Source organism: Diospyros lotus, chromosome 12 (genome assembly GCF_014633365.1).
Source record: "Diospyros lotus cultivar Yz01 chromosome 12, ASM1463336v1, whole genome shotgun sequence".
NCBI lineage: Eukaryota > Viridiplantae > Streptophyta > Magnoliopsida > Ericales > Ebenaceae > Diospyros > Diospyros lotus.
The window spans coordinates 30,154,970-30,182,959 of NC_068349.1; the positions used below are offsets into that span (position 1 = coordinate 30,154,970).

General features: G+C 37.9%; 1 protein-coding gene across 1 annotated transcript; it reads right to left on the minus strand.

Annotated features, from left to right (window-relative positions):
* Positions 1 to 23,336: 23,336 nt before the first annotated feature.
* Positions 23,337 to 24,338, minus strand: LOC127787197 (glyoxylase I 4). Its single transcript, XM_052315122.1, has 2 exons — positions 23,996 to 24,338; positions 23,337 to 23,884 (listed from the first exon to the last, which is right to left on the minus strand). The coding sequence occupies exons 1-2, from the start codon at positions 24,287 to 24,289 to the stop codon at positions 23,600 to 23,602; spliced, it is 579 nt and encodes a 192-aa protein (XP_052171082.1). The 5' UTR covers positions 24,290 to 24,338; the 3' UTR covers positions 23,337 to 23,599.
* Between the last annotated feature and the right edge of the window lie 3,652 nt (positions 24,339 to 27,990).

Below are 27,990 nucleotides of genomic sequence, written 5' to 3' on the forward strand. Positions count from 1 at the left end.
CTACACAATCAGGGCGACATCCCATCCCATTCACAAGCATCGATGCAACAACATATGTACAAATATGTTAAGATGCACATAAATTACTTATAACTTAGCAACCTTCATGACTATCATGCTCAACATAGACAAAACATAACATGTATAAGTGTGTGGGGAAAATCACTCACCTTTAAACGTATTCAAAGCACCTCAATTTGTGTGCAAATCCCCGATTCTCCTGCCAAGCCTCAAATAACAACACTTATACTCAACCTTGAGCTTCAACGATCCCTAGACATCATATTTATTTTAAATGAATATAAATATCTATTTTTCATAATATTTCCCCCCAAAATTCCAAAATAAATACCTACTCAAGGTTTTTCCCAAATTTTTCTCAACCATAATTCATAAAATAATTTTCTCAAAATTAATTAAAATGTTTCAGAATTTACCCATAGGCCACGCGCCCTCACGCGCTAGGCGAGTGTGCACGCATGATGACCAACGCATGTAACACACGCGCCGATCATCTTCTATGGCACTAGCCATCAACGACTTGCTGAAATCCATCCCATCTTGACCTACTCATCAAGTCGATCATCATGGTGCTTTCCTTGGCCTAAAACCATCACTAAAAGGCCTCCCTTCAATCGTTTAAAGACCCAGTTCTAGCGACCGCCTGATTTTTCGGCCATCTTCAAAATCCACCCAATTTCACTCCCAAAACGCACCAAACTCTCCAGATTTCTTCCTTTTTCCTTGGGGAACAAAAGCCCCTTATCCATACTCTCAAACACACTCCAAAACGAGCACATTTTGAAGCCCAAACTTATCAAAAACCCTCGACCATATCCGGCTATTTATAGCCAAAATCAAACCCTCAAACACCCTTAGCCATCACATTCGAGGTCTTTAATGCCTCTACTTGCCATAGATCGACCCAAAAACACCAACATCCGATCTAGTTACATGCCATGGAAATTTCATCCAAGATATAACCAAAATTTTCGTAAAATCGGCCACCCTCGAGGCCGATGTGGACTTAGGCCTAGCCCTGGGACCCCCCAACCACTCTCTCGAGCCTCCCATAGCAAAAATCGGCAATGAGAGAGGTGTGGCCGGCAGCTTGGTTGGCCATGGTAGTGGAAAGTTTTGAAAATTCCACTGTTGCTCCTCTCAAGTTTCAAAATTCCATTTCTTCCCTTTCCATATAGCCCCTGCGTTTTCTAAAATTTACATTAAGGCCCTCAAGTTCTAAAATTTTCATTTAGACCTCGAAGATTCTAAAAAAACGTCCTTTAGGCCTCCCTCAGGCAAAATTAGAAATTTAGACTTAGGCCTGAATTTTTGTTTTGACCTTAAACCCTTTTGTTTCACCCGAAACCACTTAAGGGTTATTCCTTACGAAAAATGTGAACCTTCTCAGGGTTCTGTTGACTTCCTGAAAGTCCCTTATGGTCATTCAATTTTTTCAAGTTGAATCACAGTTGTACCGAAAATAATTTCTGATTCAATTTCTTTTGATGCCATATATCACATCTCAAAATGCTCATCAATGCCGTATCATTTTTCTTTGAAATCTAGGCTCTGGGGCACTCCCTGCAGTTGATTCGATCACTTATAACTGTACCCAAAATTATGTTATAGCCCTAATCTTTTGAAGATTACACTTACGGCCCAAGGTAAATTTACACTTGAGTCATTTGAACATTTTCGGGTATTACATTTTTAGTCACCAAAGAAGTCAATATTAATTGAGTAAGGTCGTATTTAGTCGAGTAAGAATTATTAGATATAGTCTTAGTCTTTGTACGTGAATTATTAATTGACTTTGAGAAAAATGTAATCAGGTAATGTTATACCTTAATTGAGTTTGAAAAGTGGTTAAACCAGTAACAATTTCAAATTTACAAGTGGTTGAAATGTTAACTGACTAAGATATGCTCTTAATCAAATAATATCATTATTTAGTTGAGTAACAAATATTTTACTTGAGTAATGACTAATACAACTGATACTTTTAATTGAGTAAGATTATTCAGCAATCGAGTAATGTATAAGCTTAATCGACTAATTTTTAAGATTACTCGAGTAACTATTCATCTCACTTGAGTAACACGATTTTTACTCAACTAATGCTATGTTGAAATTCAAAATTATAGTTGTTACAAATAGCTTTTAATGCGCACAATTTTTTGTTTTAGATGAACAAATCTTCATTAAATGATGTTCGAACAATTTTTCATGAAAGTTAACTATGTTTGAACTTCAGTGACATATTCTAGTGGTTGGAATGAAAAGAGATATAAATATGTTGTAGGTTATAGATCTTAAAGTCTTTCTCCTCAGGACAACCCAAAAAGTGCATTGAAAAAGGCAAGACTATAAATGCCCATAGCTTGCACGAAGTTGAAGTGAGCAAGTCTGATGAGAAGTTCTCTTAAAGAGAATGAAAAATAAGAGAAAGAAAAAGAAAAAGAAAAGCTGAGCTGATTAAAGCCAATATTCTTTGAGTTCATTTGCCTTCAAGTATTTCATAACTAGAGAGAAAAGAGAGCCTTCATTTCCCGTCTTTTAATTCTCTCTATCTGTGTTGTAAAAGTCCCTCTTGATCATTCATTTATATACTTTGTGAGCTTTTGCTCATTCATTTGAGATCTATTTAATTTTTGAGATTTTGCTCCACACTTTTCTCTCTCAATATAGTGTAAAGGTTAGTGTCTCATCCTTGTAAAAGGCCTGTAAAGATTGTAGCTAAGCCTTATAAAAGTTACTGTAAAAGGTTAGATGCTTGTGCTATATTAAAAAACACATTGTGAAGGTTCCAGATGAGCCTGTGAAAGGTTGGGTAAAAGGTTCTAGCCAATCCTAGTAAAAGTTATACAGTAAGTGCTTGAAAATCCTTAGTGAAGAATCAAGGTAGTAGAGTAGGTTGAATTGAGCTAAGCCACTATAAATCTTGTGTGTTGTCGGTTTTATTTCTCTTGAACTTGATTTTCCCATTTTGAGTGCTTTCAATTTCATTCACAACATTATTTTCAAAGCTACAAAAGGCACAAAACAATTTTTGTGTAAAATATTCATCAAATTAGAAAAGTTTTGAAAAACACAATTCTTGCCCCTCTTGAGTGCACAATCCTATATCTCTTTTCATATTCATCATCTTATCTTCCTATTTTTATTTCCCATATAAAAACCTCGTTGCATAAGACTAAGAGGATAAATAAGTCAAAGCTTCACAACATTGTAAACACCACAAGAAATGTCAGGTTTAAAGCTGGATCCATCTCTAAACCTAAAAAATTCTATCTCTAACTGGTTAGAGATGTAATTAGAGATGAATTTTGGTTCGTCTCTAAAGGGCTCATCGCTAACTAATTAGAGATTAATTTTTGTTTCCATCTCTAATTTAAAGACAAAATTCTTTTTTCTTAAAAAAATTTCATGTCTAATTTGGTTGTGTAATCGGTCTTAAAATTGGTCAAATTTTATATTTAGAGACATAATTTCTTTTGTCTCTATTCAGGGTTGGAGATAGAAAAAAATCTATCTCTAAGATGAGGTATGAACTAAAATAAATTTAGAAATGGAAATAATTCTATTTTTAAATTAGTTATGAAGGAAAAAAAATTAATTTCTATTTTTGTCGCCGGTCACTGACCACTTTCCATGGAAGATTTTGATGATCAAAACCGTCTATGGTAGATTCAAATAAAGCCAAGTGTCAATCAAGTTACACATTACTTACTCAAGTAAAGTCTATTGTTAATCAAGTATATATGTGTGGAAAAGTTATTTTTTTAAGCAACTTACAAAACAACTCAAATAACCAATATTGTTAATTGAGTAAGATAATTTATGAGCATAAGGTTAATCGAGTGAAGATATGATTAGTGAGTAACAAGCAATAATACTCGACTAACTTATTAGCTTAATTGAGTAAAACATGAATACTCTAAGACCTAATCGATTATATACTTAATGTATTCGAGTATTGAGTTGAAAAGCTTCAATCAAATAATTAGAATGATTAATTAACTAATTGGGAATCTAGTCGAGTAACTATAACTCAATAATTGAGTAAGAAATGAGACTAAAATGACATGTACTTGTTTTATTAGTCGACTAAAAGGGAATGTTAATCGAGTAATTCATTTTTTAGTCGAGTAACCAAATATCTTACTCGAGTAATAATATGGGTAAAAAATGTCTCGTCTTTGTACTTGAACATTAATTGACTAAGAGGTTATGCTTAATCAAGTAATTCTTATCTTAGTCGAGTAACTAAGTATCTTAGTCAAGAATAATGTGCTTAACAAAGAGTAAGTCTCTATAATTGATTTAATAATCGACTAAGAAGTATCTCGTACTCAGTAATGTCATACTTTAATTAAGTATCAAAAGTGCTTAATCGAGTAACCAATCTGAAGTCAAAAAGTTAAATTGATTATGATATATTCAGTATTCAAGTAATGTCATTCAGTAATCCAGTAACTAAGTATCTTAGTTGAGTAAGGTTCATTGGATAAAGAGTAAATGGACTATTTGAAATGTTAATCGACTAAGTAAAATCTTATAGTCGAGTAATGCCTGAACTTAATCGATTATCCTTTAAGATATTCGAGTATCTGCTAATCTTATTTGAGTAATACAGGTTTTTACTTAACTATTTGTTTGAAAATATAGCCATTAGAAAGCATTTAATATGCATAGAGTTAACTTTTTTAGAAAAAACCAATGCATTGAATGCCATTTAATGGCTCTTTCATGCAAAAGGAATGAAATTCAATTTCAAATCTTAAATACTAACTGTTAATATGCATATGGAGAATGTTTTCTACAAATGATAGGTACATGCTTTATCTATTGGACAAAGCTACACTATATTAAAGATCTAAAGCTATAAATACTTAAGAAGATGCACGAGAATGAAGCAAGACACAAAAATCAAGCTGATTTGAGTACATTCAAAATCATTCTTGAACCTAAAAGAGCTTTCCTCATATACATTCTTTGTTCACTGTAAAACTAGACAGATTGTGCTTTATTTTTCACATTTTTTTCAATCTTTGTATTTGTCAGAATCCTTTTGTTGTTGAGTGCTTTATTATATGCTTCTTTGAGTGATCAACGTAGCTTGTTTAATCTATTTGTGGTCTGTGCTTGAGCCTTGAAAAACCACTTGGAAGGCTTTCACCTGATCTTGGAAAAGTTATGTAAAGAGGTTCTAGTTTAGCCTTTTAAAAGCTATATAGTAAGTTGGTTGAAAAATCTTTAATGAGGAGTTAAAGTAGTAGATCTAGGCAGTGGGGTCAAATCACTATCAACATAGTGTGCTGCATTTTCTAAATTCCTTATTTTCAGCATTTCTTAATTTAGGGTAAGCTTAATTCACCACCTTTTAAGCTAAAAGTTTGTTTCATGTGGTATCAAACTAGGTCTTAAATTACAGGTGGTGTGTCATTAGAAAAAACACTGAAAAATAAATTATTAAACGGATCAACCCAGCTTAATCGGGGCGACTTGGGGACAGAAGGCCATAGGAGATCTGCGGTAAGTGACCAACATGCCAGTAAAGGAAACTGCGAAGGATCTCTACGAAATGAACCCCTACAACCCAGCCATAGCTTCCGCGATGGGGCAACCCCAATCCCAAACTTGTGAAAACCTATGAGAAAACAAATTGACCAATCAAGTACCAAGTGTAATCACATAAAATAAAGGAGACAACCAATTTACGTGGGAAACCCGCTCAATGTGAGGAGTAAAAATCACGGGATTGATGTCCATCCGAAATTCCACTAATATCACCAAATTTGGGTTACAAAATCCTCTCAACAATCACACGAGGCAAGAGACAAAACACAAATTGAAACTTATCTCAAATCATTGAAATAACAAAAGAGTTAAGGAAGAACAATCTGAACCACAAGGTAATACAAAAATGGCTTGATTCCCAAGGATCTTGGCCTCCAAGTTAGATCTCCACCATTTAGATCCTAGAAAAATGAGTCTCGAACATACCGTCCAAATTTTAGCTTAATTAGACCGCAAAAAACCATTTGACTGTCTGAACAAAAGAGTTAGGGAAGAATAAGCTGAACCACAAGGTAGTATAAAAAAGGCTCGATTCCCAAGGATCTAGGATCCAAATCAAATCTTCACTATTCAAATCCTAGAACCATGAGTCTCGAATGTACCCTCCAAATTTCAACAAAATCGGACGACAAAACATGATTTGATCGTCGATTTGATAACAGTTGCGTAGGCAGAAATTGAAATTTGAATTTCTCCAAGAACTTTGTCATTTTTCCTCCCGTTTCTTCTCTCCCTTATGCTTGACTTTTATAGCCCAAGAGGAACAAAACCCTTATCTCATTAAGCGATATTTTAGTCCCACGAGATAAAAATATTTGTGACAAAAACTGTGCCATCATTTTAGGAATATCCAACATTACCGGACCATCCTTTTAGGAATACCCAACCATATTACTAAGTGATCCCCAACTAGGAGGGAAGCTCGACCCAACACCCTTGCAATGTAGTTTTTCCTAGATCCAAATAAGCCTTCGCAATATAGCTATTAGAGATTTCTACACGAGGCATTGCTAGTGGAGATAACTATTGAAATAATTAGCTTAAGAAGGCAGATGGTGAATTAAGTTTTTTCACCCTTATAAAATAATTTAAATATTGAAGTAAAATAAGAATGTAAGAAACAAAGATTACATCACAACATATTTTAGGTGGTTTAGCTTTCAAAGCCTACTCTACTACCTCAGTAACTCACTAAGGATTTTGACAAACAACAAATCTGTACTTCTACTTTGTAGCTTTTTCTTGTGGGGTTCCCTAAGAAATTCCTAAGATCCCAAAAATTTCTAAATGTTTTTCATATCCCCGGATGACCTCAATGAGTCTCTCGAACAGAGTCCTCGAAGCCTTGGAGGAGTCTTTAGGATGGTTAAGCTATGTCACTGCATAAGCGTGAAGACCCTAGAGTATTTCAGGTCCAGTTCACCTGGTGGCTCCAAAGAGTCTTCAAATCCACCCGAAGGAAATTCATCGAGGCACTCTTACGTAGAAGACCCTCCTGACTCTCTGACCTCACTCGATGCATTACCTTAAAAAGTCTAAAGAATCTCGTCCTTGGACCCCACCAAGGGTCTATATATACCTTTCTGCTTCAAGGCAAAAGGATATTTTTCCAACCTTTTTGGACTTGATCCCTTTGGGCATTCCTTTCCAGACTTTCTCTCTAGACCTGAAGACCTAAGACTTAAGAAATCTCAAAACCCCATCGGAAGTGTACTCCCTAAAGACGTACACTGGACATACTCTTAAAATACATTCGTACACTTATGGACACATCAACACTTCATTTTCTGGACATCAATGTCTGACTTAGGCATCAAAGAGCCTGCGTGGGGAAGATCCCCATATGCTTTCTGACTGTCTTTTTGCTGCAGATACCCGGAAGACGCCGAAGACTTCACTCTGAAAACTATTCCCCGAAGACCACCTACTAAAGACTCTCAGGATCCATTCAAAAGTCATGCCCCGAAGACCTCTCAGGGTCAGTCAATCCTGAAGGCTCCCAAGACTCTCCGGGGACCCCGAAGCCTCAATCCTCAGGTTGGACCTAGTTCTTGCTGACCGCTGATGAGCCCCCAGATTCTGTCAAGGACTCTACCTTGACTATTTCCAAGGCTAATAAATTTAATTATTGTACTTAGATAACAACACTTTTAAACAAGTTCAACTACAACCAATACAAGTTGGCTTTTAACACTTGACTCAGTCACAACCAAATGCCTTTTAAGGTTCAGACTTAACGTTTGCAAGATTTCACAAATAATGTAAAAGGATTTCTCAAGAGAAAATATATGATATACAATGAGCTGAAATTTCTCTTGAAAGAGAGTTACAAGATTTGAAATGTAAAACACTCTCTTAGAATGAAATAGAAAGACTTGATCAAGAATTGCTTGTGAGGAGTTGAGCTTAGAGAGTTTGTATATCAGTTGTAAACTTTTCTTCTAGCTTCTTCTTCTATTTATAGACTTCCTATATTTAATGCTTGTTGACAGGTCAATTCACAAAAAGAATGTTGGTTTGTCTCACAACTGCCATATTTTGTCTCTACACACTTCAATCAAACGATTAGATATTGATAAAATATGCGTATGATGTTTGAAGAGCATTAAATGAACTGAAAAAGCAAGATAAACTCATTAAATGTAGTGTAATGGCTATATTTTTTGAATTCTAACAGAAAATACTTGGGTATATGTTTGCATTACTCAACTAAGTTTGAACCTTACTCGATTAGATGCATTATGTAATCGATTATATTATAAGCTTACTGGAGTATAAGAATTCCATTACTCAATTATTTTTTAAGGTACAGAAAGATGTTTTATCTACTCGATTACACAACAAGGATTACTCGATTAGTTATGATCTTTACTAAAGTACCCAAATTATTATTCGATTAACAATTAGGTCTAGATACTTAGCCAGATTTCAGTCTATGCTTACTCGATTATACAAGATATTTACTCTATTACAAAAATAACATTACTCGATTAATAAAAATACTTCACTTGAGTAAAAATATGGCCAAACTATTTGATTTATGATTACTTGATTACAAAACAGATTCACTCAAGTACAAGAGATAATTACTTGATTATTAAAAACACCTTACTTGATTAATTTTATGATGATAGAAAGTTGCATTCTACAATCGAGTACAAGGATTAGTTAATTGAGTATGTCATATCTTTACTCAATTATTCTTATGTATGCGATCGATTATTGTTGTGCCATGGATTTTTTAAAATATCCACTTGGAGGTGTTTTTAATGAATAAATACAAGTGGACGTATCTCTAATAAATAAATCCAAGTGGGCATACTTTTTTCAAAAATAAATAAATGCATAAATAGAAAATGAGTAATTAATAATGGTAATATTGCTAATTATCATGGTTTGGAGGACAAAATTGCACGAGAAAAAAAGTGGCCATTCCTTATAAATAGCATAGTAAAATGAGCATAAATGACTTTTGGCACAGTTCCCAAGAGTGGGGATTTTCTCCCTGGAACAGTTTCTTCCCGCGAGATCCTTTCTGCAAGTTTCCTTCCGCACACTCAACCAAGAGAAATTAGGGTGCTTTTGATTGCAAGGGTGGAATTTAGGTGAAAAGAAAATGAATTCCGGGGAAATGAAATGCAGGGAAAATAAATTTTCGAAAATTAGAAGTTTAAGCTGTTTGATTGGTATAATTTTCTATCTAGAAAATGATGTTATTTTTTAGCTTTTGATGTTTGATTGATAATATTTTATGTAGAATTTGATCATTTTTCTAGCATTTCGTGTTTGATAGGCATTATTTTTAATGGAAAATGTGTCATTTTAGATGGAATTCAATCGATAAAATGTTTTGAAAAACATTGAATCTTATACAAAAAAATTAAAATAATAACATATTTTAGGTTAATTAAATCATTTTCTGAAAGAAATAAAACCACAAAATTAAAAACTTTTATTTTCCAAATTTATTAATTCATACTTAATTTTTATTTTTTATTTTTATACTGTTACAAACCCCCCCTGGCCTTCTCCTTCATTCCCCAGTCGCCGCCCACCCCCCCTGGCCTTCTCTATCTCCTACTTCGGTCACTTCCGCCGCTTCTCCCTCTCCAACCTCATTACCTTTGTCAAACTACTCGAATCGTCGTTGCTTCGCTTACCCTCCTCGGTCGTAACTCGCTCGCCTTGCTTTAACTCCGTTGCTCGTTGACACCGACTCGACCTCGTCCTTGCTCTCACTGCCTAGCTAGTTGCCCCCTGGCTCCCTCGCCGTTGGTCATCGCTCACCCTCGTCGGCTGCCAGCTCTTCCCTAGTTCTCTCGCTTGCTACCTTTCTGCTTCTCTTGACTATCTCACTGATAAGTTAGCTGCTTCAATTGCTAAGAAAATTCCAACTCCTCCCCCCCAAGGAATTTGGTTTCTAAGATTTGAAGGAAAATCCACTCACGCGACCTTAAGTGGGAAAATGAATTCCCTGGAAAAAAATGGCTGTCAAACACTGCACAAGTGAGAAATTGGGTGGAAAAAATGCATTTTCCTTGGAAAAAATGGCTATCAAACGGGGCCTTATTGTCTTCTTTCCGCATGGTTCTCTCGGCACTCATATTTCTCTCGGCATGGCATCTCCCTTGCTCGCATGATTCTCTCAGCAACACATTATCTCTCGGCACTTATATTTCTCTCGGTAGCACATTGTCTCTCAGCACTCATATTTCTCTCGGTAAGGCATCTCCCTTGGCTGCATGATTCTCTTGGCAACACATTGTCTCTCGGCACTCATTTTGTCTCTCGACACTCATATTTCTGTCGGCAATGCATCTCCCTTGGCAGCATGATTCTCTCGGCAACACATATTCCCTCGGCACTCATATTTCTCTCGACAACATATTGTCTCTCAGCACTCATCTCTCGACAAGGCATCTCCCTTGGTTTCATGATTCTCTTAGCACCGCATTGTCTCTTAGCACTTATATCTTTCTCAATAACACATTTTCTCACGACACTTATATCTCTCTTGGCAACACATGATTCTCTTGGCAAGGCATCTCTCTTGCAACACAGTCTCTCCGTGAGCCCTATTATTTTCTCTCGGCACTCATATTTCTTCCTGCACTCATATTTCTGTCAGCAACGTCTCGACCTCTCTTTGTATTTTCTCTTGGCAGTCTCATTCTCTCCGTGTGGACCTCCTCTTGAAACAACAAACTGAGCAGCAAACTAAGCTTGCCACATGTATCCTGTTCTCAACACTTTCCTTCCTCCCGACGTGAACAACTTCTTCCTGGAATGGCATGGCCACATGTATCTTTTTCCTGGACTGTTGCAACCTTTTACAGGAATGTTGCAACCTCTCTTCAAATGACCTTATTCTTGGCATGGACTTCCTCCTAGTACTCTCCTTCCTAGGATGCCTTTCTTCCCGGCCGTTCTCCTTCCCAAGTTGCTTTCGACTAGTCGCGTGGCCGCATGACCTTTCTCTTGCTGCTTCCAGCCATCTAGCTGATGGTCACCTGCCCCCGCGCAAGTGCCATGTGGCCCCCCCAGCATCTTCCTTCTAAGTTCCTCACATACAAGATGCATCCGGCCTTTTTCTTCCCACGCACAAGTATAATTTGTATAATTAATTATATTACATGAGTATAATCATGTATATTATATTTTGCCCACTTGCAAGCTACTTCTCCAATTATGGTCGAATGTGTCAACCATTTGTAAATCTAATCCACTAAACTATAATGTACATATAATATACATACGTATATAATATACATGGAAGCCTTTTCTTCACCACCAAGTTCCCAGTGGGCCCCCACACATTAGCTTGTGCTATATAGTTTCTAATTAAACTCAGCTAATAGCATGCGCATATTGGAGTTGCCTAATAAATTAAATGTATACTATGCATATAACTAATTATTTGTTAGAGAAAGAAGAATTAATCCTTACCCGTATGTAACTAGGCTACAATCTTTATGGGAGATATTATATTAATTTTAAAATAATAGATAATCAAAAATATTCTTTGTCGCCCTGGGATTTCATTCGGGTAGGCCACTTAGAGACTAAGAACCTACTTCGGCAGTTCGCCGTAAGGCCCATCTTCTCCTAGAGGACTCTCTAGGCCACGTAGTCCTTCAAGGGGATTCCTTTTAAGTCCATTTGAATTAGACCACAGATATAGTCCTCATGCTTGCCACGTGCATGTTCATCCTTGACGTCTAGTAAAAATACTAAGAATGGTTCATCTCTTGTCAGGAAAGATAGATCTTTTATATTTTCATTAAATGTGTAATACCCTAGAATTTGATATAAAGCTTGGATGTTGTAATGGAAATTATAGTAGCAAAATAAATGGTATTTTTATTCAAGGGCATTAGCATAATAAAGGGAATGATTGCAATAATGATTCATTACCCTAGAAGACATGATTTGGAGAGATAGGATTGGATTTGGAACTTCACCTTAAAGTCTTGTGGAAGAATGATTAATCTTACACCAAAAGTCTTAAGGAGGCTTAGCTTGGAAGTTGTAATAATGAATGTTACCCAAAAGTCTTAAGGTGGCTTAGCTTGGAAGAATAATGTTAGCTTGGAAAGGAAGAGATAAGGTCCATGATGAGTTCTTACCCTAGAAGCCATGTGAAGATAAGATTTGGAGGTTTGGGATTGGAAGAAAGGAGAAGCTTTAATAGGAAGATAAAAATCAAGGGAAATATTCAAAGATTTTAATGATGGCTTGGGAAGAAAATGGGTGACTTAAAGGCTAAGAGATATCTTAAAGATTTGGGACTTGAAAGGCTATATAAAGGGGAGGAGGAGAGACCCACTTAAAGCTAGAGTATAGAAAGAAAACAAGTGTAACAAGGAAAGAAAGAAAATCAAGAAAAGCAAAGAGAAGGAAAGATAGAGATATCTTGTTGAAAAATAGCAAAAACAGAAGGGAAATCAAATAGGTAAGTCGAATTTCCTTCCATAAGGTCGTAGAGCGTGAAAATAGGAGTCCGTAGGTTCAAACAGAGAGCGAATTGGAGCAAAAATGAGCAAGTTATAGCATTTTTAATTTTAGGTTGCAAAATCCGTAACAAGGAAGGAGGCAACACATGGCCACTCTTCCGGGGGCACGTTCGGCCTCCATTTGGCCTGAAATTTTCATCATTGTTCTCATATTTATTTTAATTACCTACAACCCTATGTAAAAATATTTAAGGTTTGATTCACTGAAATTCCTGATTTCTGCAGAAATAGCCCCTAGTGCTCGAAATTGCGCTGTAAACAGTGCTATCGAAGGAAAAACGATCAAGGTGAGTGGTTCTTGTGCATGCTTCCTCTTTATCATTCTTGGTTTCATTTGTGAGTGGTTATTATGCGTGCTCATTGATTCTTATTGATCACTCTTGGTTTCCACTTGTGGATGGTTGTTGCTTACATCTCATGTTTTCTTACTTTTGAGCATTTCTTTCCTATTTTGCTTGCATCACGGAGTTTGTTGTTGGGGTTCGTCGATGGGATTAAACATGACTACTCTTGCACATAACTTGTGGTTTGCATATCATATTTTCCTTGGTTTGTGCACAGTGCCTACTTGATATTCCTTAGTTTGTACATATTCCTTCTGCTTTGTCTTCAACATGTTATTTGGTGATTATTGCTATTGGTGGATCAGGAACTTGTATATGATGGTTGGCCGCTTGTTGGAGAAGCTTCATGATGATCGGGGAAGGGGCAATCCCGTGCCTACAGGTGGGGCCATGCCTAGAGGTGAGGCATGAGGGGTTGGACCACGATCACGTGCCTACAGGTGGGGCTTAGCTTACAGGCGAGGCTGAGACGTTTCACACAAGTGTCGGCAAGGATGATGGTGACTCGGGGAGACTTCTTGTTATATTGCACTTTGCTCTTGCATGCGCTGTTTCTTTCTTTCTTAACACTCACTTAGATGTAATAATCTAACTCGGGTGTTTCATACCCCTGGAACATTCAACGTTCCAAGTATGTTAAGCTTATTAGGTACTCCAGGTTCCAACGCGAGCAAGGATTCAGAGGTGGTGCTTGGCTGATTTAGAGTTGAATTTATTTGTGTACCCGTGTAATCCTAATATTGTAATGTAAATAGCAGCTAAGATACTTAAGAATGTATGATGTTTGTGTGCGGTTCTGCGACTATACCGCAAAATTTATGTATTTGTGAAGCTACTATAACTTTATGATATGTGGGTGCATGACGAACTTTTATGTAAACATGTGGAAACCCCTTTATTTAGCTTTAGTTAAGTTTTCAGGTTCGATCCAATGCTTCGGTTGGTAAGGGTTTCTATAACGCTCGTAGGGGATGTCCTAATTATATTTCAAGTTATTACATATTTGGAAAAGTGGGCCGTTACAAAATGTACCCTTTATGTGTTGCGCGCCTGGCGAAATTTCTACGAGTTCTCATAGATAATTATTTTTCTTCACATACTGACTTAAGGATTAGAGGGCATACATGGGCAAGGAATCCCCACATGCCTTCTAACTTGTTCTTGTGAGTACAGTTATGCCCCAAACACACATAAAGCTACTCCTAAATGGATTAATCCTCTACTAAAAATGCATTCAAGTGCTTATTCGAGACTCCTATCAAGAAATCAGAAACTGGAGCCACCCGCTGCATATTTCCATGAGCAAACATCTTCCAGTTGTTTACCTCACTCTGTTGCGGCTACAATGTTCTCGCACAACAAATATCAATTGTTGTATTTTAGCAACAACAATTATTTTAAAAATACTCTGATTGTTACTCAATTATACATATAGCTTACTAGGTTAATTTTTTCTTGGAAGCTTTACTAATTTTTTGTACTTGATCAAATACTCAATTATTTTGAATAAATTGCTCGATTAAAAACTTATCAAACTTAAGAATATATCAAATGATTTTAATCCTTATCATTGAACCAAATTTACTAAAAATATTTTCTCATTAAATCAAAATAGAAATTTCTCAATATTAACAATAAAGTTTATTCTAGCCAAAACTCCATCTCCATAAATCTCCAACCTAAACAATAATTTCTCAATATTTACTAAATCTCCATCTCTATGTGTTCTAAGTTTGAAGAACACCTTCGCCTTCAAATTTAACAGACCTAGAATCCAATCTCTCACTTGTCCATATTATTCTGAATCTTTAAAAGCCAGATTAGAAATAAATTTAAAAAACACAAAATAATTATTTGAGTTATTAAAATAGAGATTAGATTCTATATGCGTGTACGCTCTAAGTTCAAAGAATACTCATATTGATTTGGTTTCAACAAACCAAAATTTGATGTCTCTAATTCAAAATCTCTTCCTCTATCTCTCTCCCTTCTAGATCAATTTGAGTCCTTCTAGGATCTTTCTAGACTTGTTGTGTAAGTGGCTAGCAATGGTCACTAGGTACCCATGCAGGCACTTGTAACCATTATTCAATTTTTTTATAAATGTTGCAACAAGAATATCGATTTGGAGAAAATAACATAGTTAGAAAAATAAAGACACCAAGGTATAACGTGGTTCGACAATTTTGCCAACCGTGGAAGAAAATTTTCACTATGAGATTAAAGACTCAAAATACCACTCAATACCCAAAATCCTATTACACCCAAATACAGTCTCACTTGGATCTCTCTCAAAACCTCTTTATTTGGAAAACTAGGGAGGAAGAGATTTTTAGTGTGTCTTGAACTCTAGGAGATGGGAGGTATTTAAAGAAACCAATGACCAAACATGTGGTCATTAAGAGGACAAGTGGCATAATTTTAGCCACAAGTGTGGTTGAATTTGAGCCACACAAATTGGAACCACATGTTACAATTTGAGCCGCATGTTACAAACCTCCACCTTGGCTGAAATTATACATAGTGTTTTTCTTCTGAATTGCTCCCCTTCATGTCCCTTATAGTCTTTAAACTCTAATCAAGTCTAGGCAATGCCTAAACTTGTTTTTAGGAACTGGTTTCGTCATCATGTCTACTGGATTATCTATAGTGGGTATCTTCTCAATTCTAACATTCTCTCGTTCCGCGATCTCTCTGATAAAGGGCATTCTGACATCAATGTGCTTAGTTCTCGTGATACATAGGATTCTTTGTCAAATTTATGGCACATTGACTATCGCAGTAGACTATTGTTTCCTCCGGTTGTATAACCAGCTTATCAATTAGTCCTCGTACCCAAATAGATTCCTTTACAATTTATGTTGTTGTGATGTACTCTTCTTCAGTTGTAGACAGAGCAATAATGGATTGTAGCGTTACTTTCCAACTAATAGTACAATTACAAAGAGTGAATACATACCCAATGAGTGACATTCGTTTATCCAAGTCTCTGGCATTGTCTGAGTCAACGTATCCAATGATTTTTCCTCCAGCATTTTTGAATTTTCCATAGACCAAGCCTACATCAGCGGTACCTTTCAAGTATTGGAAAATTCACTTCACAGCTTGCCAATGAGCTTTGCCAAGATTTGCCATGTACCTGCTTACCACGTTAACTGCTTGCGCAATGTCAAGTCTTGTGGATACCATAGCATACATGAGACTTCCAACCACACTAGCATAATGAACATGTGACATCTATTCTACCTCGTCCTTATTTTGTGGTGATAGGGCTGCTGAAAGTTTGAAATGAGCCGCCAATGTAGTAGTGACAGGTTTAGCATTTTGCAAGCAAAAAGTTCTAGCACATTCTCAATACACTTTTTCTGTGACAAGAATAATGTGCTTGCATTCTTGTCTCGCTGAATCTCCACTCCCAGAATTTTCTTTGCAGCTCCCAAATTCTTCATTTCAAACTCCATACTCAACTGAGCTTTCAGGTCTTTAATTTTTGACATGTTCCTATAAGCAATCAACATGTCATCAACCTGCAAGAGTAGATAGATAGACGACCCATCCATTATCTTCTTGTAGTACACACAACTATCATACTTACTCCTATAGTAGCCATTTCCAAGCATGAAAGTATCAAACTGCTTGTACCACTGTCTAGGAGATTATTTTAGGCCTTATGAAGACTGTTTTAGCAAATAAACATAACCTTCTTTACCTTAAACTTCAAACCCCTCAGGTTGCTTTATATAGATTATCTCTTCCAGTTCACCATGCAAGAAGGTTGTTTTGACATCCAGTTACTCGAGCTCCAGGTTGAAATAAGCAATAATGGCAAGCAATGTACAAATTGTAGTCGATGCCTTCACCACTAGAGAGAAGACTTCATTATAGTCGATGCCTTCTCTCTGTGTATAGCCAATTGCAATCAATCGAGCTTTGAATCTTGCATCTTCAACACCAGGGATTCCTTCTTTCCTTTTAAAGATCCATTTGCTTTCGACAATCTTTTGATTCTTTGGCCTCTCAACAATTTTCCAAGTATAATTCTTTTGAAGAGATTCAATCTCTTCTATCATTACACCAGACCACTGAACTGATTCTTTACTACTGATAGCTTTCTTGTATGATTGTGGCTCACAGCTATCAATTTCATCAGTAATGTTGAGAGCATAAAAGACTAAATCTGCATAACCATATCTCTTGGGAGGTCTTATCTCTCTCCTTTGTTTGTCTCTAACCAACTGATAGTGTTGCAATTGTGATGTGTCTGTATCTATAGCTGGATCTTAGCTTTCTTCTTGATCAACTAATTTTTCTTTTGTAGGCTCCACCTTAAGCACCATATTCTACAAGATGTTAGGGTCTTTATTTACATTTGATGACTCTTTGTGAAGCTTTAAAATCTCAACTTCATTAAAAGTCACATCCCTACTAATAATGCATTTTCTTTTTTCTGGACACCATAATTTATATCCTTTCACACCATTAGATATCCAAGAAAAACGCATTTAAGTGCTCTTAGCTCGATTTTTCCTTCTTTAATATGAGCATAAGCAGGACAACAAAATATCTTAAAATTTTCATAATTTGCAGGAGTACCAAACCACGTCTCTTCTAGAGTCTTAAAACCAATGGTTGCTGATGGACATTTGTTGATCAAGTAACAGGCTGTGTTGATAGGTTCAGCCCAAAATTCTTTTGATAATCCAGCATTAGACAACATGCATGTAGTTGTTTCTAGTAGAGGTCTATTCATCCGTTCTGCAAGTCCATTATGTTGTGGAGTGTGCCTTACTATGTGGTGTCTAACAATACCATGGTCCTTACAGAATTTTTCAAATTCACCACTATAGAACTACAAACTGTCGTCAGTTCTCAATGGCTTGATATGCCTTCCAATCTTCTTTTCGATCAAGGAATTCCATTATTTGAACTTGACAAATACTTCATTTTTATGTTTCAAAATAAAGATCCATACCTTCCATGAGTAATCATTAATGAAGGTAAGCATATATTGTCACCACTATGAGAAGGTACTTGGGAAGGACCCCGCAAATCGAAATGTATATAATCCAACATACCCTTTGTTTGACAAATTGTAGTGTTGAATTTTATTCGACACTGTTTTTCAAATACACAGTGCTCACAAAAGTCTAATTTTCCAACTTGTTGGCCATAGAGTAATCCTTGCTTGCTCAACTCTGCTAAACCCTTCTCACTAACATGCCCCATTCGCAAATGCCATAACTTGGTGACATCAAGATCAATAGTTGAGAAGACAGCAACAGTACCTGTAACTGTGCTTCCTTGTAGCGTGTAAAGGATATTTTATTTCTTTCCTTTCATCATAATAAGAGCACCTTTAGAGATTCTTATAGCTCCACGTTCACCCTTATAACTATAACCTTTTGAATCTAGCTTGCCCAAGGAAATCAATTTTTTCTTTAATTCTGGAACATGCCTAACATTTATCAATGCTCTCACGATCCCATCAAAAATCTTGATTTTGATTGTGCCAATGTCGACAACCTTGCAGGGTGTATTATTCTCCAAAAGGACCTTACCCCCATCTAAGGCTTGTAAGTAGTAAACCAATCCATATTAGGACACATGTGATATGAGCATCAAGAAACAGGAATCCACTCATCTTTTGAGTCATGTTTTGAGACTATAAGAACATCTGCATTATCGTAGCCATCTACTACAGCTGCATTTCCAGATTTAGAAATCTTCTCCTCGCCTTTACGCTCTAGAAAATCTTTTCTGGTATGCCCCTCCTTGTGATAGTGGAAACATTTGTATTTTCTAAACCTGGTTTTCGATTTTCACCTAGATCTGCCTATTTTGCTCTATTAATTTCTTCTATTTGTTCTTCCTCTCACAAAGAGACTTCCTGTTGAGCCTTTAGTTTTGTTTTCCGATGCCTTTTCTTTAACTCTTTCGAGCTTAACGCTGCCTTAACCTCTTTCATGGTAACAATATCGTGGCCATACATCATAGTATCGATGAAGTGCTCGTAAGAATTTGGTAAGGAACACAATAGAATTATTGCTTGATCTTCTTCCTTAAGTTTGACATCGATATTTTTTAAATCAAGAATAATTCTATTAAATTCGTCCGAGTGCTCTTTAATGGGCTTACCTTCCTGCATCTGAATAGTATATAGCCTTTTGTTCAAATACAATCGGTTGGTGAATGACTTCATGATATACAGGCTCTCCAACTTTAACCATGGTTCAACAATTGTCTTCTCTTCTGAAACTTCTTGCAAAACCTCGTCACGCAAGCACAACAATATGGCATTATGTGCTTTTCCATTATCTCATCATTTTCGCTATCTAACAGAGTCGTTGGAAGCTTATTATTTCCTTCTAAGGCTTTAGCCAAACCTTAGTGAACAAGTAAGGCCCACATCTTGACTCGCTATAGTCCAAAATCATTTTCTCCATTAAATTTCTCCACATCAAACTTAGCAGTAGCCATAACTTTTAATAGTACGAATGACTAGTATCGCATATTAGAATAGTGTCACAACTCGTGAATAGTATAACAAGTAAGTTCCCAGAAAAGAAAGGTGGGTCACTAACAGACACACTTTAATACCAAATCTTTCCTTAGCCAGAACCTGTTAGTGTTGGTGCCCTAATACTAGATTTAGATGGTAACTAACAGTTATTATTATAGGACTAATGATGTAGTTCTTGCAACATGTAATAAAATATGTTTTGACATTTTAAGATCATATCTTCATTCATACCTCTTCAAAAATTAATATGAATGAGTCCCTAGATTTCTTATTGAATGTCTTATTCTTAATTATTAACTGTTAAGAATATGTGATAATTAACCTTTGTAATAAAGATATCTTAATGATAATTCCCATTCCTTAGAGACTTCTCAGAAGGGGACAGTGATTAGTCGAGAACGGACTGACACATGAGATACTAATGATAAAGATGGTGAGTCGCATGCTATAATCCATGAGATGGATATAGTGTACATTTGGGTAGATGATAGATCACATGACTGAGAGGATCTATGGTCTATTACAGGCTTTGATTGTGTTACTAGTCCTTAAACTGGAGGCAACACAATTGTCTTGTGTGTTGGTACCAAGGATTTAGCTTTTCTAAGAACCATCAGATTACTAGGTGTGAGATGCACTGTGTGGTCCTTGTGTAGTGGCATATAGAGGTAGGTGATTGCTAATGGGATTCATCAACCTCCAACATGAGGTAAACATCTTATGCAATTAGTGGTGGTCTTGATCGTATAAACTCTTGGCCAAGGTACACTTGATTGGAAAGTGTTCCAATATTGAGAAGAGTTCTGATGTGTCATCTCAATCTCACCACACTGATTTTGACATAGTCATCAAGTTAGTGAGTTTGATCAATTCATGACTGTCACTCAATCGGGATGATAACTGATGGAGAGATTATAATACACGAAAAATGAAAGCCCAAATAGGTTCTATTATGAAGTAAGACTTAATTATTGATAGGACTGCCCAGACATAATACTAATTGTCACTTAGGGTCTTTCGGGTACATCGAGGAGATAAAGAGATCCTCGTTGTAGACCAAAATATTTGGTGAACATCAAAGAATTTGATGTGTCCTGATTGCTACTCAGTAGTGAGCCTAGAAGGTCACATGAATATCCGGGTGTGATGGTTGACTAACCGATTGAGGTTGAAACCGTCATTAAGAGTTAATGACGTTTACTGTTAAGAGTTAATGGATAGGGTTCAATGATCAAATTAATAAGAAGCAATCGTCAAGAGTTGACGTGCATACCGTTAAGAGTTAACGGGGGCCTTAGTGTCATTATGAGATAATAAAAGTGCTATTAAGAGTTAATAGCGGGCCTAGATGCAATTTTTGGAAGTTTGTATAAAGGGTCAAAATCAGTTGATAGTTTTTTTTGGAAACTGTAGACAGATCGGGTAAAACTATCAACTGGTCATTGCAAACTGTCAATAATTTGTGTCAATCTTGCTGACAGATTGCACAACTATTTGTCATCTTTTGTAACGGCAAGGATGACGCCTGGCGACGACAGACGATGGGAAGCTCAGGAGAGGACGATGTGCGTCCTTGGCACGATTTCTTCTCTTTCACTTGTCCCCTCCTAATGCCCTTGTCGGATTTTCATCTTTTGTGGTTGCCCAAGGGTTTCCATTTTGGGAGAATATATGTGTTTGCGTTTATGTTCACAATGAAGATGACCAGAGTAAGTTTGACTCGTTTTTCTCTCAACCATCCTTGCTATTTATCCCCCATTCAAAAACCATAACTCCCATTGCTCCTCTTGCTTTCTCATAGCTATTGTAGCTCATTGTTCTTGATAGTTGGACTATCAAGTTTGAGAAGTCTCATTTCATTTGAACCCATTCCATTTCCCAGCCTTAATCTCCCTTACTCTCTCTGTCTAGCACAAAGAGCAAGTGTTGGGATTTACTATCTTATTGGAGCGTGGACTCAATACCCCTCTCATAATTTTGTGGGATAATTTGGTCTAACCGAAGAAGTTTCGGGAGCTATTTTTGGAGCAAAGAGTTGCTGCTACCAGGGGGATTTCAACCTCTACATCAACCTTCAAGAGTTGAATGGTATACCTACTAAACCCCTATGGCATCGTTTAGTTTCGGTTAGCATATGGTCATTGAAAACGAGTCCTGTAAGGTAGTTTTTGGTTTATGTTTCCACTACCATTTTATTGGTTTTTCGAAAAAGTTTTGAAAATCAGGTTGAACTCTTACATTGGTACACCTAATCGTGGCATTCCTCAATAGAACTTCCCCAAACATGCACCTCCACACTACCACAATTCTAACATACATAGTACAATCGAATGTACAAGAAAGATACTTTTAGCTAGAAGACTAAGAATAATTCTTTTTTGGTGTAGAATATCAAACAATGTTGCAACCACAAAGCATACTAGGAATTTCTTGAAAAAATTGACACTTTTGCAACCAAGAGCTCTGATACCAATTTCTTGCAACAAGAATACCGATGTGGAGAAAATAATATAGTGAGAAAAATACAGGACACCAAAATATAACGTGGTTTGGCAATTTTGCCTATGTCCACGGTTGGAGAGTAGCGAGGAAATTTCCAGTATGAGACTAAAGAATCTTTACAAGATCTAGGGGTCTACAATTGGTTATAACCAAATCGAACCAACCAAAAAATACTAGCTGAACCTAATCGAACCAAACAGACCAACTAATTCCAACTAGCCGAACTAACCAAAATCTAAATCGAGCTAACCGAACCGATAACCGATTGTGCAAAACCATAAATTGATACAGAAATCAATATAGAAACAAGCCAATTTACAGAAATGAAATAGAGGAACATCATCAATTGACACAGAAAAATGAAAAACCATTTACAGTGGGGAAGATCTGAAGGAAATACATACGAGAGATTGAGAGAATACAAATCCATTCATGCAAACGAAGGAAATACAAACGAAAAACCCATAATACATCAAGAAACTAACCTAGTCAAAAAAATTGAAAAATCTTACAAAACCCTAACCTAACTATCAATACTAACCTCTGTCGACGGTCGATTGTCGTTGGTATAGACAAGGAAAGAAAGAAACAAGGAGATGAAGGGGACGACGATCGACAAAGGGAAATGCATTGGTATGGGTCTGACGAAGGGGATGGAGATTGGAAAAGGGAAAGGTAGGGCGGCCGATTGTTAACAGCAAAGGGGAAGGCATCGAAGGCGGAGGCGACACTGATGGTGACGGACTCAAAGGGTTCGATTGATCTCTATCTCTATTGGTCTTGGTCTCTCTCAGCGTCTCGCATTTGACTCGATCCAGTCTTCCAATTCCAAGTGAGTGAGAGTCTCTATCTCGGGTGCCACCAAGGGGGTGGTTCACGAGTAATAAGAGACGTACGATTCGGTTCAGTTCTTGGGTTACTTCTACGAAAAGAACCGAACGAACCAAATAATCAATTTTTAGAAGAAAATATAATCGAACCGAATTATTTCTTATAAAAAATCGAACCGAACCAATCGAACTTGTCAATTCGGTTTGATTAGTTCAGTTTACTCAAACTTTTGCTCACATGAGTTCACTCAAAATACCACTCAACACCCAAAATCCTATTACACCCAAATACACACTCACTTGAATCTCTTTCAGAACTTCTCTATTTTGAAAACTAGAGATGAAGAGATTTTGTGTCTTAAAGTCTAAGAGATGGGAATATTTATAGAAATCAATGACCAAACATGTGATTATTAAGAGGACCAGTGACATAATTTTAATCACAAATGTTCTTGAATTTGAACCGAACAAATTGAAGCCAGATGTTACAATAATAACAGTAGGAAAATACCCTTTGAAAGTCCATAAAATCTGACAATTATTTATTAACGGTACAATTATAAAACTCAAAGGGAAATGCGTGTTATTTTAAAAAATTACAGAAAGAAATTTAAACAAATTTGACAATCTTTATAAAAACGTTATTTTCCAAATAAATTAAGATACTATCTGAATCAACCATCCACCACTATCCATATATCAAGTCAGCACCAAACCCATCCCCAGAGTTATGAAGATCTCGCTTCACTTGGAATGCTGATACAACCATGCATGCACCTGCACTGAATCACGAACCCAACTCCCTCTCTATTGACTCTCGCCATCTCTACTCGGCGAGTCATCACCTCGACCGCCATTACTGTCGATGCCAACCGGCGGATTATGGCGGCCGGGAGGAAGCTTTATTCGGCCGGACGATCCCGCCGGACGCAACTTGACGTTCTCGCAGTTGCAAATCTCGATCATGAAGCCGTCCGGATCGTTGAAGAACAGCTGGCCGATGGCTCCCCCTCCTTCGTCTTTCACTGTCCGCTTCTTATACTTGATGTTCATCTCCTTTAATCTCTCTTCCACAGCTCCTACGTCCTCGCACTGTACGCAAATCATTAATATATATGAAAAATATTGAATTAATTAACTCGTGATGAAGAGACAAGCATTAATTACAAAAAAAATTCAGAGATATAGTAATTATATATGGACCTGGAAGGAGATATGGTTGTCCATGGGGTCCAGCCCGTGATCAGGACGGGGCAGCCTCTCATCGTCCGGCGACTGCACCAAGTGAATCCCGACGCCGTAGTTGAACAGCCAGGCGCCGTCGAAGTCCAACGCCAGCGGGCGCTCGACCAGAACGAACCCCAGGACTTTGGTATAGAAATCAATGGAGTCCTTCACCGACCGGCACAGCCGGGAAACGTGATTCAGCGCCATCAGCAGTGGCTCGTCCTTGCTAGTATTTTCCCGGTTTCCGATGGCCTCTCCTTTCTTCTCCATCAATGTTACTTGGTTATCTTTGTTCCCTCTGTTTTCCTACTCTTCTCCACTTTTGGGTAATCTGTATGTACCATAAATTAAGGTAAGAGACATATGGAGAATGGGGAGACTGACACGTGTAGCGAGTGGCTGCATGGACAGTACATACGTGTGAGCATGTCAATGAGACGCCGACTAGCCCACGGCCCAAGAGATAGCTTACTTTAAGAAAATATTTTTTAATTTTTAATTTTAATTTTATAATTTAATATGTGTTAATACTTTTAACTTTAAAAATCATATCATTTACTTTTATAAAATTTAAAATTATTAAGAAACTATCTTTTTCAATATATAATACAAAATTAGAAATTAGAATTTTTTTAATAAAAATTTAGATATTCAATAAAAATTAAAATAAAAAATATTACAAGCAAATAAGGCTTAATACTTTTAGACAAACAAAAAATCATCATAAAAATTAACATTTTCATTTGACCAGAAAAGAAAATACCACGTGAATATGAAAAACATAGGCAATTGTAAACAAATTTCCATAAGGCGTACCTTCATATCAAGGTAGACAAACATTTACGAGTTATTTGTGGCAATGTCTTGAATCATGCGCTGGCAATGATGTCTCAAATTGTGGATCGACAAGGGTGTTAGGGAGTTTAATAATTTCATTGTGTTGTTGTCAAAATATAATAATTAAAAATTTTAAGAGTGGGATGTTCGTGGATGCCGTCGACCCCGAGATGTAAACAAAGAACGCTTCTGAATGTGGCTTCCGAAGATGGCTTTCGAAAGTGGCTTCAAGGGTCTGAACTTGGCCGTTAAGTGGGCTTCAGACTAATGCTTTCGAAGGAAAATGGAGAATGCTTCTGAAGGTATTGTAAGAGAAAGGTTAGAAGGCTCGTGGGACTTTTCTCCCACGAAGACCCTCCAACGCTTAAGTCAGTGCGAAAAGAAAATAGACGCGAAGAATGGAAAGGAAACTAAAATTTTCGGAAGGAAAATTGTGAGAGAAATACCGGTGTCGAGAGATCCCTTTTTGAGGGTTAAGCCTAGCCTTTTATAGAGATTGAGAATGGAGCACACGTGATCCTCCTGAAAGTTAGCTTCCGAAGGGAACTTCCGAAGCTAGCTTACCATCATCTTCTGAAGTTAGCTTGCCTTCAGCTTTCAAAGCTAGCTTGCCTTCAGTTGTCCTGCCTTTCGATTATTGGGGCACAACAATTGTCCCCCACTCTTTATTTTGTTCTATAGAATGAAGAGTATTTTCTAAGTAAATCGCACCAAGAATTGAAAATGGCCCTTCCATAGGGGTACTTCCAAAGTTTCCTTCCGAAGGAGCACTGATGACCGATTGGGCTTTCGCTAATCCGTTATAAATAGGGTCCACTGCTTCGGGAACTTCTTCACAGCTACGCCATGTTAAAGGACCTTCTCGCACACTCTCGCTTTTCCCTTTCGAAGGAAATATTCTTCCGAAGAAAATTCCCTTCCGAAGCATTGCTTGGCTACCTTTCCTTCCAAAGGAATTCCTTCTGAACGAATCCTTCCATTAGGTAATCCATTGCACATTCATCTTTTCGTTTTCTCTTCCGAAGCATTCTTAGCACTAGAACATTCTACCTTCCGAAGCTTCCGACGCTTTCGAAGCTTCCAAATCATCCAACCTTTCGCAACTTTCGATCTTCCGCAGCTTCCGGGGCTTTCATTGCGAAGCAAGTTTGCCTTCAGAATTTTGGGAAACCCTTTCAAAGCAAAACCCTTCCGAAGAGATACCCTTTCGAAGCAAAACCCTTCCTAAGCAAAAATTATTTTTACCAAAACAAATCTTTTTCCGATCTCTTTTTCTGATTTCGTCCCTTCCCCTTCCTACTATAGCCAGTGGAAAAATATATCATCATGATGTCGATTCCCACGGGGTCGAGCACTTCTTTTTGAAGGGAAAATGCTCTCGTATGAATGAAAACGATGTGGCCCTTATCCGCCAAAATCACAATATGCCTAGGGAGTATCGCACCAGGCTTCCTCGCCCCGAGGAAAACTGTGCGGAGGACGTAGAAGCGGGGTGGATGAGTGTCCACGAGGCTAGCTTTCACCTAGGTTTCCATCTCTCTCTCTCCACAATTTCAATCTCAAATTTCTTTGTCTTAGCGGGCTAGCTCCCGGCCAGTTGCACCCCAATGGCTGGGCCCAATTAGTTGGTTTTTCATTATTTGTCATGAGAACGATATAGACCCTACAGTTGACGTCCTCTACTGCCTCTTCCTTATTCGCCTAGTTAAGGAGCGCTTTCACATGTACACCCTACAGCTGACCCGGGGTGACCCTCTCTTTTCTAAGTCCCCTCCTCGAGAAGCTTTGTTCAACTCTTGGTGGTTCTTGGTCCAACCTCCGAACGAGGTGTGGAATGCTCCTCACAAATGGCGCACTAACCCTGAGAGAGTGGAAAAACCCATATTGAGTGCACCCCTTTCTGAACTTAGGGAGAGATACGAGGATAGCCGCCGCGTTATTACTCGGGGTGGTCCTAAGCATCTCCTTGACCTCCTGACCATGGACAGATTAATAAAGGTGGGCTAGATTTCGGAGCGTGGCGAACCATCTTATCGCAGGATGCCCAGGGCCTTACGCCCAGATCCTGTAGTTAACCCTACACCTGCTGCCACGACGGGAGGAGGGACGTTCCTCTCCAGGAGCAAACTTCTCCTGAGGGTGTGGACCCTTAGCTGTTTTGCTATCTTTCCTTGTTTTAAGCTTCGTCCTCGAGTTATCTCATGGTATCTAACCACATCGTGTCTTTTTCTTGCAACCATGCATCACTTAATGAGATATGTTAACCAACGGGTCGCCCCTAGAGCTGCATCGGTTGAGGTGCCACCTCCACTCGGTCCCCAAGATGGGACCCCTGTCCCTGATGCTCACAATACCGAATGAAGTGAAGGGATAGGACAAACCTGGGCTCCCCCGCGCTACCAACATCGGCTGAGGAAAAGGAGTCATCGTCAAGAAGCAGAGGCAGATCCTGCAACGTTTCAGCCTGCTAATGATCCCCAGGCTCACGACTCGCCAACAGGGCCTATTCCTGACATTCCAACACTTTCCCTGCTCGAGATGGATGTATCCATGGCCATGAACGGGGCTCCTCACCATACTTTGCATGAGTTGGCTAGTCATGGAGAGGGTCGAGAGGGCGAGGTTACTTCTCAATTTGACCAGGCCGTCGTTGATGCAGTTCATGCATGCGGTCAATGTTTGTATCGTCGCGCTGTGATCAATCCTCAACGCGGCGACCGTCGGACATTACACATGGAGAAGGGGTCAACATCTAGAGGATTTCCCCCAATCTTGCCCCCATTACCTGACCCCCACCAGGGGGTGATACGGTTGGATGCCAATTATTGGGTCCGCGGGGAGCGATTCGACATGCAACCTGGCGTTCTTGACACAGACACCATTGACATGCCCGAGGTTGGGGCTCGCCTTCTCTATTCTTCCATTCTTTCTCGTGACAAAAGTCCATACTTTTGTATTTCTCCGGAGGATATGGACGAGTTTGTACGCCATCTCACGATTGTAAGCGTCCTTACCTCTTCGTATTTTTCTTTTTTGTTTACCTTATTACATGTCTCTCATTACCCTCTCGTGCCCTTTTTCGCAGGGCGCTCAGGGTGCCGTATTAACCAACGCTATGAACTACGCCTGACTAG